Source organism: Setaria viridis, chromosome 6 (genome assembly GCF_005286985.2).
Source record: "Setaria viridis chromosome 6, Setaria_viridis_v4.0, whole genome shotgun sequence".
Lineage (NCBI taxonomy): Eukaryota > Viridiplantae > Streptophyta > Magnoliopsida > Poales > Poaceae > Setaria > Setaria viridis.
Window position 1 is genome coordinate 2,112,045 of NC_048268.2, and position 17,559 is coordinate 2,129,603.

General features: G+C 47.6%; 3 protein-coding genes across 3 annotated transcripts; all 3 read left to right on the forward strand.

The window, feature by feature from the left end:
- Positions 1-4,709: 4,709 nt before the first annotated feature.
- Positions 4,710-7,214, forward strand: LOC117860130 (equilibrative nucleotide transporter 1). Its single transcript, XM_034743363.2, has 2 exons — positions 4,710-5,336; positions 6,295-7,214. The coding sequence occupies exons 1-2, from the start codon at positions 4,796-4,798 to the stop codon at positions 7,017-7,019; spliced, it is 1,266 nt and encodes a 421-aa protein (XP_034599254.1). The 5' UTR covers positions 4,710-4,795; the 3' UTR covers positions 7,020-7,214.
- Positions 7,215-7,678: 464 nt separating this feature from the next.
- On the forward strand, positions 7,679-10,877 carry LOC117860131 (AUGMIN subunit 2). The gene is made up of 6 exons (XM_034743364.2): positions 7,679-7,942; positions 8,612-8,722; positions 9,554-9,658; positions 9,829-9,897; positions 9,998-10,111; positions 10,364-10,877. Exons 1-6 carry the CDS (start codon positions 7,844-7,846, stop codon positions 10,661-10,663), a joined length of 798 nt encoding a protein of 265 aa, XP_034599255.1. The 5' UTR covers positions 7,679-7,843; the 3' UTR covers positions 10,664-10,877.
- A 4,592-nt stretch (positions 10,878-15,469) lies between these two features.
- LOC117860737 (uncharacterized) lies at positions 15,470-17,285 on the forward strand. Its single transcript, XM_034744111.2, has 3 exons — positions 15,470-15,511; positions 15,873-16,823; positions 16,920-17,285. Exons 1-3 carry the CDS (start codon positions 15,470-15,472, stop codon positions 17,283-17,285), a joined length of 1,359 nt encoding a protein of 452 aa, XP_034600002.2.
- The last annotated feature ends 274 nt before the right edge of the window (positions 17,286-17,559 follow it).

Consider the following 17,559-nt stretch of genomic DNA (forward strand, 5'->3'; position numbering starts at 1 on the left):
AACCGGGACAAAATATTTACTTCCGGTTGGTAATTCCAACCGGGACAAAAGGGTAGCGGTTTTGTCCCGGTTGGAAGCTCCAACCGGGAGTAAACTTCCAACCGGGACAAAAGGTTGTGTCCTGGTTGGAATTTTCAATCGGGATAAAAACTCTTCCCCTATAAAATCCAACCAACACATAGGACGTAGAGTATTACGCAATCTAGCGGTCTGAACCTATCTAAATCGTGTGTCTGCGTTTACCTTCGACTTCCTGATCTCAACGAGCCCCACTAACCAAAACACTACCTCGGACACCCCCCTTGGTAGGTTGCCGGGTCTAAACACCGACACGTCCGTCCAAAACTTGCAGACCGTCCGCCTCACATTATCACCCATCGCTCAGAACCAAAATGGTTTTGTTCGACTTTTGCTGTTAGCTGGTGGACTATCCGCCCCTAAGGGTCGGACCGTCCACTGTTCACTAGAAGAACCCACCAGAACACAAACTCACAAACTCATTCTGTCCAAATTTTAGATCCTGTTGCGGACCGTTTGTGACCAAGGGCCAAACCGTCTGCCTTTATAACTTAGCGCCCCACCAGAACCAAAACTTGTTTTGTCTAAACACCAAACCAAGTGGCGGCCCCACCAGAACCAAAACTTGTTTTGTCTAAACACCAAACCAAGTGGCGGACCCTCTGCCCCTCAGGGCCAGACCGTCCGCCCTATATCTTTTTAGCACACAAAATAACTTCGTAGATATGGCTAAGTCAAATAATGATTTGCCTCTACAAGGGAGACCATCGGCCATACACACTCTGTGTTAGCCATCTTCAAAACATATTTTCACCATCATCTTTCCCACTTTTCAAATAAGATAAACCTATATGCACTACTAGAAAATTGACCTCTCCATTTACTTTACCAACCAGCGTACTAATTGCTGTAGTCTCCTGCAAAAATAAAAAAAATAACTTACAACGCTATAACTTCAAGTTCCTCTCATAAGAAAGCTTTGTAGAAAATACATATAAAATTGCTTCTTCCGATCGATCGGCTCCTCTCATGATCGAGAAGCTCGAGAGCTTCAACCTACCCGATAAGGCTCGACTTTTTTTCTTTTTGAAAAACCAACAGGGCACTGCTCATTCATTTAAGAAGGGAAGCAATCAAGGGAACCAGAACCCAGCTGTTGCAAAACCTCCATAAGATAATCCCAACGGACCGAGTCAGAGGCCGGCCTGTTCGATGGTGCTGGCTGCACAGCTACAGCGCTGCTGCTGCAGCAGCTAGCGTTCGATAGTGCTTGCTGGGCCGTGGCTGCAGCTGGTCGAAATTTTGCCCAGGCTGTTGATACAAAAAGTTGGCTGCCAGCATGACATCCCCATCGATTGTTTCTCAGCTAGCTTTGAAGAAGGATCCTATGTACCCATTTGGGCCGGGGGCCTTTTCCGCGTGCAGGTCCATAATGGTTGACGTCACTTCGTCTTCTGAAAAATCCTCCTCCAACAGTTCTAGATCATGCCTATCATCCTCAATGCTTCCCAGTTTAGAGTGTGCGCGCGCTGTGGTGGCTCCCCAAGGAGACCACTGAAATGAGAGTGGATAATCGCCTCCTTTTCATGATGTGTGTATTTTGTTCCCTTTGCTGTTTGCAGGGATGGATTAAAATTTTTTCCTCTTCTGCCATTAATTCTTAGGAAGAACAGTTTGGAATGTGCATGTTCTGCTCTAATGGACACGAGTCTGGATTGTTGCTTGGCCCGAAGCTTCTCAATTGCAGTCAAACCCAAATATCATTCTTTCAGTCTCCTCCACAATGAGAGTTCAGAGGGGGTTAGTGTTCTCTAATCCTGAACAACATCTAGGATCCCGATCAATTGCTTGGCTGCTGTCAAGATTAGTTTGTTGTGTTCGATCTTGGACTTCGCCCATGCCCGTAAGGCTTTTGAGGTTCTCTGCATTTTTGCGTGTAGTTTCCAAATATGCAGAGGTTTGTTCCATGCATTTTCCACCAACTCACTGTAGCCCGGTAACTTCGGCCAAACAGTGGGGGTGTTTGGGAGGAGGGGGCCAATTTTAACCCCCATCACATCGAATGTTTGGACACTAATTAGAAGTATTAAACCTAGACTAATTACAAAACTAATTACACAACCCCTAGGCTAAATCGCAAGACGAATCTATTAAGCCTAATTAGTTCATAATTTGACAATGTGGTGCTACAGTAACCATTCGCTAATGATGGATTAATTAGGCTCAATAGATTTGTCTCGTGATTTAGCCTAGGAGTTAATTTTGTAATTAGCTCATATTTAGTCCTCCTAATTAGTATCCGAACATCCGAGATGACAGGCTAAAGTTTAGCCCTTGTCTCCCAAACACCCCAAGGGATTTGTGTCCCCGATTACAAGAATGGGATAGCGGTTTGAGATCAAAGATGAAGCAGCCTGTAGGATACAAGATGGGAACATGAGATCCCAATCCCGTGTAAAAAAGCACGGTCAATTCTTGTGTGAGTTGTGTTGTTGGTCCACATGAATTTCCTTCCTCTAAAATCAAGATTGAGATTTGTGTTGTTTTTGTCATGCGCTTCCAAAATCAAGTCGAAATCCCTGATAATTAACCACTTGTCAGATGCAATTGTACTGATCCGCTGGAGTTCCTGTAGAAAGGAACCGTGGGAGAGGAAGGAGGTTGTGGACAGGGTGGTTCGTTTGGTGAGTGTGGTCCGTGCACGCAAACGTTTCGTACGTCATCCTGATGCTTCACAATAAGCTTGCTTGTGAACTGCACATGCAGATCTCGATGGATCGAGGCCAAATCGTCCTCCAAAATACTTTAACGCCATGTGCCCCCGAATACACACCATTTTATCAATTCAATAAGAGCAACTTCAAGAGTATCCTAGAAAATTCTTCCCCAAAACTATATATTGAGGGTCCTCCCAATAAAAATTTCTCCTAAAAACATATCAGTCTACATCATATCGCTAATAAATAGCCCCCAATATTTCAAACACAGGCCACATCATCGTATTGGGCCCATCGGAAGGTACGCGTGGACGTGCGGGAATCAGGATTGGGGGAGGAACGTTAACGCTAAAATATACGCGGTGGCAGGCTGTTTTTTAGCGTCGCTAAAAAATTGGGGAAGGTTCAGGTGGATTGTTGGAGTTCATTTTTTCTCTCTTTTTTCCTAAAAAAGGTATTGGGGTAAGATTAGCAGCCTCTTGGAGTTGCTCTAAGGCTACTCCAAGAATTTCATTCTCATTTAATGATGTGAAACATCAGCAATTTTGATGACATGGCATGTCAATTATGGAGAGAGGGGTAAAGAGTTTCATTGGGATGAAATTCTGCATACACTGTTTCCAAGACTATAAAATCTGATGAAACTGACTTGGGGCTAGGTAGTTTCATTTCATCTAACCATATCCAATCACATGTCTCCCTCCCACCGCCTTCTTCTCCTCAGCCGGCGCGGCGGCGGCTTGAGCATCCGTCCCCTTCTCCTGCCTCCCCTCAGCCGGCGCCTCCTTCTTCTCCGTCGTGGCCTCCGTATCCACGGGCTTGGCGCCTCCTTCTTCTCCGCTACGGCCTCCGTATCCACCGCCGTCGTCCTGTTGGATGCGTTGGTCCTGTTCGGTGTGGGTGGTAAGGAAGTCCAGTGCCGGGCCGCTGCTGTCACGGCTCGCGGGCGTGCTGGGCGGTGCCGGGTCGAGGAGGAGGAGTGGGGACACGGTCGTCATGGCGTCGGGTTGGCGTGCTGTCACCAACGGCGGCAGCGGCAGCGACGATTGAAGAATAGAAGAAAAGGTGAGAACAACTTGGAGGTCCCCGCCGTTAGGGCCAGCACAAGTTGCAAAGAGCCCTGCGGGGGACCTGATCTTCTCGGGTTTATGAGCGGATTACTTGATTTGTCTTCCTCCAGGTTCAATTTTTGAATCCGTGGATGGATTGGAAGGATTGGGATGAAGGGGAAGAAGGACGGGGAGGGGAACAGGATAGTGTCAGAAACATGAACAGGGGTAGGGTGAGGAGAGCGTTTAATGATTTAAGTCCATTTTAATTTAAGGAATGAATCAACACTTCAATCCACTTTAATTAGATAGGACCTTAAAAAACTTTTAACTCTATAGCAATATTTTAATACTAACGCCATTATCAAGTTAAATAAGGGCTGTTTGGATACCCTATGTTAAAGTTTAACAAGTGTTAAAATTTTAACACTCTCAAATAAAGTACTAAAGTTTAACATATTGGGGTGTTTGGATGATGTGTTAAACTTTAACAACTTTGGTGGGAAATGACTTCACTACCCCTCATTTATGACCGGCGGAGAGAGAGGGAGGAGAGAGAAGGGGACAATGGTGGGAAAAAGTAGAGAGAGGGACTACTTTTAACAAGTTTAACAACTTTTAACACCCCTTAAGGTGTTTATAAAATTAGAGGTATTAAACTTTAACACATCCCTTTTAACACATGTGTTTGGGAGGCAATGTGATAAAAAATATTAAAAATGGGCCTAAAGCCCGTAGTCACAGTGACAAAAATATCCCGGCAAAGGAATCGCACTCCATCCATCCACTCCAGATACCCATCCCTGTCATCGGGCCCACCGCTCCCCAACCCCACCTGTCAGTGACCCCAAAAACCCACATCGAACCCATCTTCTCTTTTCCAAAAGCACGAACCTCTTCAAGTCCACACAAGGCGAAGCAGCAAACCCGACGCGAAAGCAACAATCGAAAAGGACGCAACCTCCAAGACCCACCCCCACCCGCACTCACCCGAGATCCCTCCCCCAACCCATGGCCGGCGGCGACCTCGAGACCGCGGCGGGGGTGTCGGCGCCGCTGCTGCCCCCGCCGGCGTCGTCCCTGGCCGACGAGCCCGCCGCGCCCCCCGCCGACCGCCTCGGCGTCGGCTACCTCGTCTTCTTCACCCTGGGCGCCGGCTTCCTGCTCCCCTGGAACGCCTTCATCACCGCCGTCGACTACTTCGCCTTCCTCTACCCTGGCGCCCCCGTCGACCGCGTCTTCTCCGTCGCCTACATGCTCTCCTGCCTCCTGCCCCTCCTCCTCATCGTGCTCTGCTTCCCGAAATCCAGCTCCCCCGCGCGCATCAACACGGGGCTCGCGCTCTTCACGCTCGCGCTCCTTGTCGTCCCGGCCATGGACGCCGCATACGTCAAGGGGAGGCCCGGGATGTACGGGGCATTCGACATCACCGTCGCGGCAACCGTCCTGTGCGGCGCCGCCGACGCGCTCGTGCAGGGGGGAGTCATCGGGTTCGCCGGGGAGCTGCCGGAGAGGTACATGCAGGCCGTCGTCGCCGGAACCGCCGCCTCAGGTGTGGCTTATCTCTTTCTCTCCTCCGCCCCCCCCCCCCCCCCCCCCCCCCCCCACTACCCTCTGTTTCTTGTTTGTTTATTTTTTTCTGTCGGTATGATTGGAGCTCCCCAATTCTGAATTGTTCCCCCAAAATTGGTTTTTTTTAATCAATTGACAATTAGAGCAGCCTGGTTTCTGAATTTTTCCTTCACGATTCCTCTCATCCTGCTTGTACTCAAAATGGTCAATTGGCGGTTGCTGGAAGTTTTCCGGCTGTAGCTGAACTGTTCCATTGTTCCCCACAGTTACATTAACTGACCTGGATATTGGAGCTGCCCCCTGATTCTTGAATTGCTCCTTCAAGACTCCTCGCCTCATGCTTGAGTCAAGATGGTCAATCGGCTGTTCCCAGTGGCAGTAGGTGACATAAGAAGTTGGAGCAGAATGTGGTGTTCAGCCTATAAACCTACAAACTATAAGCATACTGTACAGACTGAAAATGCAGTGACCGAGAACTAAAGAATAATTTCAAAAATCAGCGGTAGGTTTAGCGCTCTTGGAACTCACCACCAATTATTTCTTCAAGGTTCCTCTTATCCTGCTTCTAGTCAAAATGGCTGTTTCCAGTAGGTGACTTGAGAAGCTCAATCAGAACGTGTGGTGCTGGGCTTATTGTGGCTGTACAATTGCTCAAAAAGGTGGTTCTGAATGTAGTGTATTTGCCCAACAAATTACAGTGATGAGGGTAAAATTGGTAAAATCAGTAGTGTGGCATCGCCGATGGAAACTGAAAATGCAGAACTTTTAGGAACTCAATTTGAGGAGTCAGCAGTATATTTAGTGCTCTTGTAACCCTCCACCTTACCAATATACTTGGTCGATATGATTTTTTGTCCCAAAGTATATGATGTTTTTGAGGATTTGCTAGGTGGCAATATGCTAATGGTTTACATTTTCTGAATGACTACATTCTGCAGGTGTGCTTGTCTCAGCAATGAGAGTATTTACCAAGGCACTCTACCCACAAGATGCACATGGGCTAAGGCAAAGTGCGAACCTCTACTTCATCGTCGGCATTGTGGTCATGATCATTTGCATTGTGTGCTACAACGTGGCCGGCAAGCTTCCGGTCGTCATGTACTACAAGAACATCAAGAAGAGAGCTCAGAAGGCAGATGTTGGCGGTGGCATGACAGGTCCTGCCTGGAGATCAACCCTGTGGAGCATCGTCGGGACAGTGAAATGGTACGGCATTGGAATCATCTTCATCTACGCCATCACACTCTCCATATTCCCGGGCTTCATCACAGAGGATGTGCACTCTGAGGCCCTCAAGGACTGGTACCCCATCCTCCTCATCAGTGCCTACAACGTGTTTGACCTCATTGGCAAGGCCCTGCCTGCTGTCTACTTCCTCCCGAACGCCAACATCGCGGTTGCAGGCTCCTTTGCTCGGCTCTTGTTCTACCCACTCTTCTATGGCTGCCTGCACGGCCCCAGCTTCTTCCGCACCGAGATCCCAGTCACCATACTGACATGCCTGCTGGGCCTCACCAACGGGTACCTGACTTGCATCCTCATGACGCTCGCGCCCAAGGCCGTGCCCATCCACCACTCGGAGACCGCCGGGATTGTGATAGTGCTGTTCCTTGTGGTTGGTCTTGTCGTCGGTTCGTTTGTGTCTTGGTTCTGGGTCATCTGATAGGGGGTTCATTTGTGTATTCATGCCAATGTATCATAGCACCATGTTCAAGCGCCTTTTGCTTGCTGCTGTTTCATTTGCCAATCCAATGGCCAAGGATACCTGCAACTCGTTTAGTGTAACCCAGGTGCAAGACTGGGCAAATGTGTGTAATTTACATTTCATGAGAGGCAGTAAAATGTTCATATCAACAAACCTTGGCTCCTGTGAAGTTTTTTTCATCTCCATTCCCACTTCATGGCAACATGAATACATGACACCTTTGCACAAATTGTACATTTTTGGTAACTGTTTTCATTCTATGTGATTCATCATGAGTCAATTCGGATGTTGCTGGATTTTCTGGCAAATTTTAGTGCCTGATAATTTCTTTGCTGACTGGAACTGCGTGATTATCAACTTCACGAGTGGGTAGTTTTGGGGATTTAGGGTGCGCCAAAAAGAGAATGGAATTCTGGTATACAATTTAAATTTTCTAGTTTAGGAAACACCAATTTTATCTATTTTTCTGCCTCTACAAACCCCGCCACTTTCTAATTTGATTTCCTAACAATTTCATGTGCTGCCGAAGAGGCCTTATAAGATCAAAAAAGAAAGAAAGAATTCAGAGAAAAAAAAAAGATAAAACGGTTCATTCCATCCAAAGCCATTTGGAGATTCAAAATTGGAGCTCCAGACAGAAGAAGCTCGCCGAGCAAGCCAAACCCGACCGTCGGGGCGAAAGCGAGACACGGCCCAACTCCCCCTTCGCCGGCGACCAACCGCTCTCTCCGCCGATCCCCGTCCGTCCGGCCGCCCCTCCCCCCTCGTCCCCGACCTCCGCGATGGCGGCGGCGCAGCAGAAGCCGGCCAAGCGGCTGGGCGGGATGGCGGAGGCGCTCGCCATCGCCGCCGACCTCGGGTTCCCCGCCCCACCCCCGCAGGTCCGTTGCCCACCCCCCTTCCCCCACCGCGCCTCCCCGATCTATTCCGCCGCCTAATCCTGCCGCGCAACCACCTGGGTCCGTCCGTTCCCCCCGCGCTTCATCCAGATCCGGCCCTTCCGGTAGGATTCCGGTTCATCTCTGAACCGCAAATTGTAGGGTTTTGTTCGCGTTAGCGGCGGCTCCTGGAGAAGTGATTGGGGAGAGGATTGTGAAATGTAGGTTTGGAGAGTAGAGTTGCTGCCGAGATTGTGCCATGAGCTGTGCGATCTCGTGTGTTTGGGGGTGGGATTAGTATTTGGTTCGTTTAAGAGTCGGGGTTGGGTAATCTCTAGAGGGAAACTTGTGGGATAGCTTCTGCAATTCAGATGCTCTACTATATAGAGTTCTTCATTTTGTGAAAGTTTATGATCTTAACCAAATGCAAATATGATGGAAATTATGAGGTTCAAACGAGTGCTGTGTTATGCTGTATCTGTTTGGTTTATCTTAGATTAGTTGTACAGAATTTAGTGTTTTATACCATGAATGCGGAATCTGCACTGGGCACTTCAATTGCAAAGGTCATATGGTCACCAGATGGCCTTCTGGATTTCTGCTAGGTATGGTGCGATTTAAGAGGTGCGTTTCTCAAGTCCTCACTATTCCCCACTCTCTCTCTCGTTGCAGGAGGATCAGAGTAGCACAGACAAAAGCGATGATCTGGTGAGGGTTTTGAGGGAACTGACTGTTGTGCAGAGGAACATTGCCAACTTGCAAGTGGAGCTACAAGGAAGAAAGGTGATGTATTGATATCCAGTTGTTAGGCTCTATATGTTATTATGTTTTCCACACCAGGCCAATACTTTCATAATTTTCCACCTAGTCTTATGTTTTCCAAGTCCTGCATGCTATATGGTAATGATTCCACAGTAAACTGCTTCGTCATGCTTACGAATGAACACCCACCTTTAAATTATCTAGTTATGATGGTCAGATTATGGTTCTCTTTGGCAAAGTGTGTCAATTCACACTTGGGTTGCTTGTGGAAGGAGGTTTTAGGCAGAAAATAAGACTTCCTAGGGAATTAAAGCATTTTGGGGATACATTTGTTCAACATTTTGACTGTTAGGATGAGCACTTCTTTAACATGAATGCTTATAGTCATATAAAAGGTAATGCCTTTTCTATTCTAATTCAAAATTTGATTTTATCTCATGATAGATCTGGTAGTGGTAGATACCCACACTTACTGGAATTAAGTTTGATTCTTGAAGGATGACAAAAGAATGCATGCTTATCCTTAAGAGCTTAAGACTAAAACTTTTTGAGTCAGGAAAATGATGTATTAAATGAACACTAGGTTTGGAAAAAGAAAATAACACGCCCTCCATTTGAAAAAATATATGATGTTTGGGACAAGCTAATTAGCTAAGAATGAACTAGTCAGCTTGTCCTTAATGTCATATATTTAGAAACGGAGGCAATACTGTTTATGTTAGAATCAATAATATTTCCAGCATGCCATTTTTCAATATCCATTTACACATCTTTTCTTTTTGAATTTTTCAGAGCTTATTTTGATTCTATGGCATTATCATGGTCATATTCATGAAGTTTTGTTCGCTGCAGGATGATAAAAACATTGCTCATTTGACTCATGTTAGTGAGATGGAAAAGAAGTGCGAATCTTTGGCCAGAATAACTGTTATTTTGAAAGATGTTATTCAGAACAAGGTAATGGAAGTCACATGTTTGTATTTTACATTTCTTGCCTTTTTCCTTTCTTGAGCATCGAGGTTACGCGTTGTTTGGGCCAGATACTCAGGCGTGTCAAGAACAGCTGTATATGCTTTAGCCAATTGTTCAACATCTATGCATCTAAAATTGCAGCTATTTTCTACCAGGATCGCATTATTGCTCGGCTGCAACAACCTTATTCCCTTGATTGCATACCTGTTGAAGCTGAATACCAGGTAGTTTTTCTTGATGTTTTAACTCTTGTTATTTCTATAGCAAACATGGTGTTCTGAACATATCTCACTTTGCTTGGCTAATGTCCTGATGTCTTCTCAGAAACAATTTTCGGAGCTACTTCTGAAAGCAGCAAGTGACTATGGGGCATTGACAGCATCAGTCGGCGATTTCCAGTGGAGCCAAAACTTTAGAGAGTCACCTGCTGTCTGGGGGGTAAGTTGAAATTATTTGTTGTAATAAATTAAATTAGTAATCATAACAAATTCATCCTTTGAAAATGCTTTCCACTTGGATAAATATATTAATGCTATCGTTCTCATGTTTAGAAATGGCATGTGATTTATCATGCATTCATGTCAGGATAACAGTGCACTTTGTTGTGCATCATGATTGACTGGCATTACAGCAACTCAAATCTCTTTGTCATTAGTCATAGGTCTGATTGCTCTGTTTATCTTCATGAAGGAAATGCTGCGACCTATACCTGCTGCGCTTGCTTCCTGCACCCGGTTCTTTGAGGCCATGTCCGCGATGAGGGAATCCTTCTCGACTCTTCAGAAACTGCGCGTTGGCCATTCCTCTCTATCAATGACCCCAAGCGGATCTAGTGATGATTCAAAGTTCTTGACGCCACCTCAATGGAGAGACGGCTCGGTGCTCGATAGCTGGAAGCAGGTGGATGACATCAACCCGGAGAGTGACGGGCTCGACAGCATGAACCAGAGGAGGTTGTCATGGCCGTCCTCGATCAAGAGGGACCCGTAGGTCCACGTCGAACTTATGTTCCTGTGTTGTATAAATAGGATACCATCTATCTAGTCTGTCCTTGAGTCCTTGTGCTCTCGTTCGATCGCTTGTGTATCCATTTGGCGTGTTCAAGTTGAGAAATGATGTTAGAAATGATCTATACGGAGTGTGTTTCTTGACTATAATTTGATACTCTGGCAAAGTTCAATGTTTGTATACTGATACTCGGAAAGGATATGTGTGCTATGCGTATAAAGGATATCCTCGGAAAGGATATGTGCGCTATGCTAGTGCTCTACCGGTCAGATCCTGACCATGCTTACCTGCTCGACGACATCCATTCAGGGTCGACGACATCCATTCAGGGTCGACGACGTACAGTGGTGGCAAGCGGTCGCTCAACTATGTCACGGCTGTGCCCTGCGACTGCGAGGCCGACTTGCTGGAGGAGTTCTTCATGGCTCGGCTTGGTGCATGTGCAGGAAGCGGCGGACCCAGGGCTTGGTGGTGACCCCCCGTGCAGCCGACCGAGCTCGATGGCTAGCTAGGAGGGGGAGGGCCATGGAGCTCTCCAGTTGGTGGCTGTGTTGTATACTTCATTTCTGGACTTGGGACGACGACTAGGGTATACAATGCAACTTGTTTAAGTATATATGTGGAGGTTTAGAAGTATATTATGCATGTATGTCATGTCATTTCTTGTTAATTAGGTACGTCTTGGACATCTCTGGGCTCAACATTTGACTATGCCATATGCTGTCCACTAGCAATAATATCGATCGAGAAGAGGATTCCTTCTCTTGGAAGTACTTAAGTGCATTGTTAAATGGAACTCTGAACTTTTAGCCATCGCCAAATGTTTGTGTATTCATATAACTGGTGTGTACTGATTGTTCCTTCTTTGCGATGATAATGGCCGTGGTATATTTTATCATTTCAAGCGCGCTGTCCTCGAACAAACTTGCTGTTCAACTCTTCCTCTGCAATTGCCATCAGGCACACTGCTATAGAGTTCACACATGCATATTACTGTACAAAATAGCTGCCTTGTAAATATCAAGCAAAATGTCCATGCTAATTGTTGTTTCATTTGTTGTAAGTTATCTGGTGTTACCAACTTTGATTGAAAGTAGTATTGTAGTAGCAAGTAGCATGAGTTCTTTCGGCCAGACACAGCGCGCGATGAAAGTTTGAGAAGGCCCGCGGCCCGTTGTTCCGATTTCGGCCCGAGCGTATGGTTTAGCAGGTGTCACTGGAATCCAGAGTAAGCACAACGCAGCGGGTTGCACGGTGAAGGAAAGAAAGAGCCTGTTCCCTTGAGCTTTTCGAGCCGGCTGCAGCTGTTGCTGTACAACCCAGCTGTTCGGCTGCGCAGAGGGGTAAAGAGCTGCACGCTGCTGCTTGTGTTAGAACTTGGAGGAAGAAGAAGGTTTCATGGTGAAGGAAAGAAAGAGCGTGTTCCCTTAAGCTTTTCGGGCCGGCTGCAGCTGTTGCTGTATAGCCCAGCCGTTCGTTTGCAGCCCAAACAACAACAACCAGCCCACCAGCCGAACAACTGCGCTTATGCCCTATCTCCTGTTTCTGTCTCTCGTCGTAGAGCATCGACGCCCCGCACTCCTCTCGACCCCGCCGCCCACTCCGCCTCCGGCTGACCCCTCCCTCGCCGCCGCCCCTCCCTCGCCGCCGGCCAACCCCACCGTCGCCGCCCCACCCAGCTCTGCCCCTCCTCACCGCCCCGCCCAGGTCAGTCCCACCCCCGCCGCACTCCTCCCGACCCTACCGCCCACTCCGCCTCCGGTGGCCCCTCCCCCGCCGCCGGCCAGCCCCGCCGTCGCCGCCCCACCAAGCTCTGCCCCTTCCCTGCAGCCGGTCAGCCCCGTCGTCGCCGCCCCACCCAGCTCCACCAATCCTCTCCATTCTCGATCTATGTTTGTATGCTGCTAGATTTCGTGCATATGAACACATAACCTGGGGTAAAATCTATTTCTTATCATCTTGCCATATTAGGCCCTAGTCCTTTTTTTTGCCATGATTTCCGAACTTCAGTTGCATCTTTTACCTATTTCTTATGTTTTTGCCTTTGTGCAAACAATTTAGTTGTTACTTAAACTAACTGCAATGCACTCGTCAAGTCTGGACTTTTTGGAGTTTAGGATGAGTTTTGCTACACAATTAGCTCTGTTTAGTAGAGTGCAGAATATTCCTTCCCCTAGTTAGCTTTGTTAGGTAAACAGTCCTGTGTGTCTGGATTAGTCAAGTGCAATTTGAAAGTTGAAATATCAACTGCCCGAACAATATGTATAAACTACCAAGTGGTTTGTTAATAGGTACACATGGTGACGATAAGATGATACAATTCCTAGAAGCTTGTGATCACAATGAATGAGATGGTTGTTTATCTAGGGTCTTTTGAGGCCGTTTGGTTCGGAAAGCTTGAATCGTTACTATAGTTGGGCATATGGCAAAGAGCAAATGTATATTCAGTTCCAAGTGTTGCGTTAAACCTGAACTGAGACATGGCATTGGATTATAATTTTTCTTTAATTAACTGAGCCATGAATGATTGACTCTAATTGGTTGAGTTCAATTCTAAAAAAAAAGGAAACTTACACTGGGTACCTAACAAAGGCAGCAGCACTGGCCCACTCCTCTACATCATCATGGTCTCCACTTGAAGCCCGTCACTACGAGCTGCATACAACTCCTACAAGACGGAAGCACAACGAGGCAAGCATCAGTTCCATCTCATTCGCGGTGTTTGTCCGGAGCCCACTCACCTTGGCATACAATGCCCCAACGGTCCCGGAACGACGCCGTACGAGGCTGTACTTGTACCCACATGCGGCCGCATGGGAACCTAGTTCCAGAGAGAGTGAGGTAAAGGTCCACGCCGGTTCAATCAGATACTAGGCTTCCCTATCCCATAATAGGTATGAGATTAGTACTTTCAAACACTTGATCACGAACACTATCACATCTCGACCTTAGTCCAATTTCATGTAGACAAACGGGGCAATCCATCGACCACCAAAAATAGTTCACAGAGCTCTGCCCCGTCCGTCGTCCTTATAGTTGTAACGAAAGGAAAAATCATTCAACTCCTATAATTCGCGAGTGACAGGAAATCACTTGACTTTTACCGACTCCGATTAAGCATTGCAACTACTCGACTTCTTATACTAGTGTTCAGATTAAAGGGTACTACATTCATGCATCTACGGTTTCAATCAATTCCTAGAAACGTAAATGCACAATCAAGGCAATCAAATATATTGCAAGTATTTAAAGATAAGAATTTATGCTCCGGGGCTTGCCTTCAAACTCGGAATTAGTTAGCCGGTCTTCGTCTTGCTCTTGCACGGGCGCGACTCTGACGTGGTGCAGATCAGTTACGGCTTCTTCTTCTGGCGTCGGGTGAAGCTCGTACATGCTGTCAGCAACGTTCAACTCTACATGAGATGCAATGCAATGATACGATGACTTTGATTCAAGGATCTGAATGGAATTTCACACATTATTACAAAAGAAACTATAACGTAAAACGTACGACTCTTATATTGACACATACGCTGATTGCGTCGTAGATAAAGCATCTTCACGATTTACACTCGACCTTCTTACCGGTGATTGTGTACACCTATATTATGTGTTTAGTTACTTAAGATTGGAAAGTTATCATGTTTCTAAATGTTTTATGTGCTTCCTCCAATATACCCTATTTATCATTTTTTACTATTTAATGATTTCTTTATCGCGTATAAATCGATTCATCTTCCAATTTTAGTTTGACTTACCAAAATGCAACAAAAGAAGGTGAAACTTTACCAGAAACCTAACCTTGTTACTACTAAGCTACTGTAAAAAGTTGGGATCCATTAGAGGTGCACAAAAAATAATTAAAGTTACTTTATTATCCTAAGGTAGAAAGTAATTAACCATTTTTATTTCATAACCCATAATGAATCTGGATGTGAAATTTAAACAGTGAGGTTTAGGGGTGAAACAGAGGCTTTGGTGAATTTTCATGATTTTTAGAGAAGGACATCTATTTTCCATATATTACTCCTATTTATGTTTCTCTAAAAAGGAAAGTGATTTTCATCCGATTTCAGTCAAATTTCATATTTTTCCTGTGAACTAAACTTCACTACTGACCTACTCCATTTGGTTTCACATTTTTATCATCTCTGGTTTAATCATTATGCAAAAAGAAAAATCTACCCTTAGAGTTTAGTTATAAAACTAAAACAGGGACTTAAACATCTATGATAGGATTCAAAGAATTTTTCTAAGATTCTATACTCTGAAAAATACACTTGAGAGTTGGATTCATCTTTTTATCATTTTTCCTTGATTTATTATGGTTTAAATGGGCTAAACAATAAATGAAACCAAGAGGACAACATACAACAGTGACATGTGTAAAGTTATTTGTCTGTGAAACTACACAACTCAGGATTCCAAAACATCTTCATTTACTATTTTACAATATTTCTACAATTTACTACGAATTTCCAAATTTTCAGCCTTTTTAGATATAGGAAAAAAGAAAACCGAGACAATCTTCCAATCTAGCCCTCAAGTCTATGGGTTAAATGCGCAGAGGTCCCTGGATCTTGCGTCTACACCCCTAGACAAATTCCACCTTCAAACATAAAGCATGCAACTTTCTACCGGACCCCCTGGACTTCTTTTCTTCTCACAAGTGCACCTTTCGTCTTCAACCTACAGTCAGGAACGGAGCAGACACAGGCAGGGGCTCGGCCCAGGCTTGACCGACGGCAGGGGGAGGGGGAAAAGGCGCGGCTGGCCAGGGGAGGGGGCATGGCGTCCATGCCCCGCGGCCAAGGAGACCTGGGCGATCGCGTTCTCCGTATCTCATATATGATCCAAAGTCCAAACTCATGATCCGTGCTCATACGAGGGTGAACAACTCGATTCTAGAAATGCTACGAAATTCCATTTCTATATGTATTTGATTCCGTTGCAATGTACGTGCACATTTGCTAGTTATTACTAAACCAGTTTATGTTGTATACGGTCGGGAACTTCACTTTTATTTGTACTGTATCTCTCCATACGTTATTACTTGTACCATGGAAAGCACGAGTCTGCGTAGTCAAAGTTTGATCATACCTTCTTTTCTGCTGCAATTCAAGCGTTTGTATAGCGAGCGAATTCTTTTTTTTTTCTTTCTTTATTTACGAATTTGCTTTGTGTATTCTAGTCTTGTGATGACCATGAAAAGGCTCAAGGCGCCGGACGGGACCGCGGAACCCTGCTCGGGGTCGGCCGGGCGATGGCGCGCGCGGTCGGGTCCGTGCGCGTCGCGTCGCTGCGGGGGCTGGCCTTCCTGCGCCTCCCTCCCTGCACGCGCGCGGAGGCGCTGGACGTGACCGCGCCCCGCACCACGCTTAAACTCCCCGAGGCGGGCCTGGCGTTCGACAGGCTGGCCGAGCTGAGCCTCGCGCTGCTGCAGCTGGACGGCGCGCGCCCCCTGGACGAGTTCTTGGCGTCGTGCTGCCCCCGGCTGAGGACGCTGCGGCTGCGCCACGTCAGGGGGCACTCCGTGCGCCGGCTCGCCCTCCGCACGGGCGCGCTCGAGGTGCTCGACCTCGACACCGTCGACGACCTGGCAACCCTGGACGTGGTGGCCGCCAAGCTCCGGTGCCTGAGCGTGCGCTCCTGCTTCCTTCTCGCAACAGACGGCGACGGCGGCGAGGTGACCGTCTCGACGCCGCGGATCGAGGCGGTTTGCTGGTACCGCAGCTACCCGGAGCAGCTCACCTTCCGCGACGGCAGCCTGGCACACGTCCGCCGGCTCGCCGGCCCGCTCAAGATCCCGACGTTCGGACGGTGGGACCAGTTCGACGCCCCGTACACCACGCAGCTCCTGCGGTCCTGCGCCCTCGCCGTCGACCAGCTCGACATGGAGCTCGTGGTGCCGGACGAGATGGCTCTGCTCAACTGGCTCGGCGACCCTGCAGAGGCGCGCGCGACGTGCGAGGACCTGATCCGCCACGTGCCGGCGCTGCCCTATGTCCGCGTGCTCTCGCTGAAGATCCGGTGGGGGTTCGGCGGCGGCGGCGTCGCGCCACGCCTGGCCTCCTTCCTCTCGCGAACGCCGAGCTTAACGAGGCTCCGCATCGATGCGAGCTCCTACTGCCTCACCGTCTATGTAAGTTGTTCATTCACGCAACGAACTCGATAGATCTTCATCTTGGGTTATATTATTACGGTAAGAGTGCATTTGAACCCGGCCTGTTGATCTCAGGAGGGCGAAGAGGCGGCGGCGCCGCCGCCGCGAGGAAAGCAGCAGCAGTGGAAGAGGAGTGACGTCGGCGCGGATGAACAAAGCAGGGTTCGTCTCGACGGCCTTCGCGAGATGAGCGTCGACGGGCTCAAAGGCACGGACAGCGAAGAGCACAGGCTCGTACAACTCTTGCTCGCCAGCGCGCCGCCGTCGCTGGAGAGGATGTCCCTCACGTTCCGTGACGCGGCGGCGTCCATTGTCGATGAGATCGCCGCCGAGATCCCGGTTCACTTTCCCATGGCGACCGGGCGCTGGGATCGCTGCACGACGAGCGTGCTCACGTGGACCAGGGTGACGACTGCACAGCCAGAGCACCAACTGTTCTAACAGATCCAACATGCACGGCCTAGCCTGGTGTCATAGCTCGAGATGAACCATGCCAGGTCTAACATGCATGGATAGTGTCAAAGCCTGGAAGCTCGCTTCCGTTTCTGATTTGTGAAACAGTAGAGGTATTTGCATGCATGCATGATTTATCTGAAAGTTGATCTCAAATGTTTTACATGCATGTTTACCCTGGCTAGTTCGGTCGTAGAACAACACTCTTGTTGTAGCATCACTACGGTAAAGCTAAAAATTGCCGAGTGTTTTCTCTTTGCCG

Coding starts and splice junctions, on each gene's coding strand:
- LOC117860737 (XM_034744111.2), top strand. CDS start 15,470: ATGGCGTCCATGCCCCGCGGCCAAGGAGACCTGGGCGATCGC. Junction 15,512..15,872: donor AAGGAGACCTGGGCGATCGC/GTTCTCCGTATC, acceptor TGTGTATTCTAG/TCTTGTGATGACCATGAAAA. Junction 16,824..16,919: donor CCTACTGCCTCACCGTCTAT/GTAAGTTGTTCA, acceptor TGTTGATCTCAG/GAGGGCGAAGAGGCGGCGGC.
- LOC117860130 (XM_034743363.2), top strand. CDS start 4,796: ATGGCCGGCGGCGACCTCGAGACCGCGGCGGGGGTGTCGGCGCCGCTG. Junction 5,337..6,294: donor CGCCGGAACCGCCGCCTCAG/GTGTGGCTTATC, acceptor TACATTCTGCAG/GTGTGCTTGTCTCAGCAATG.
- LOC117860131 (XM_034743364.2), top strand. CDS start 7,844: ATGGCGGCGGCGCAGCAGAAGCCGGCCAAGCGGCTGGGCGGGATGGCG. Junction 8,723..9,553: donor TGGAGCTACAAGGAAGAAAG/GTGATGTATTGA, acceptor TGTTCGCTGCAG/GATGATAAAAACATTGCTCA. Junction 10,112..10,363: donor AGTCACCTGCTGTCTGGGGG/GTAAGTTGAAAT, acceptor ATCTTCATGAAG/GAAATGCTGCGACCTATACC.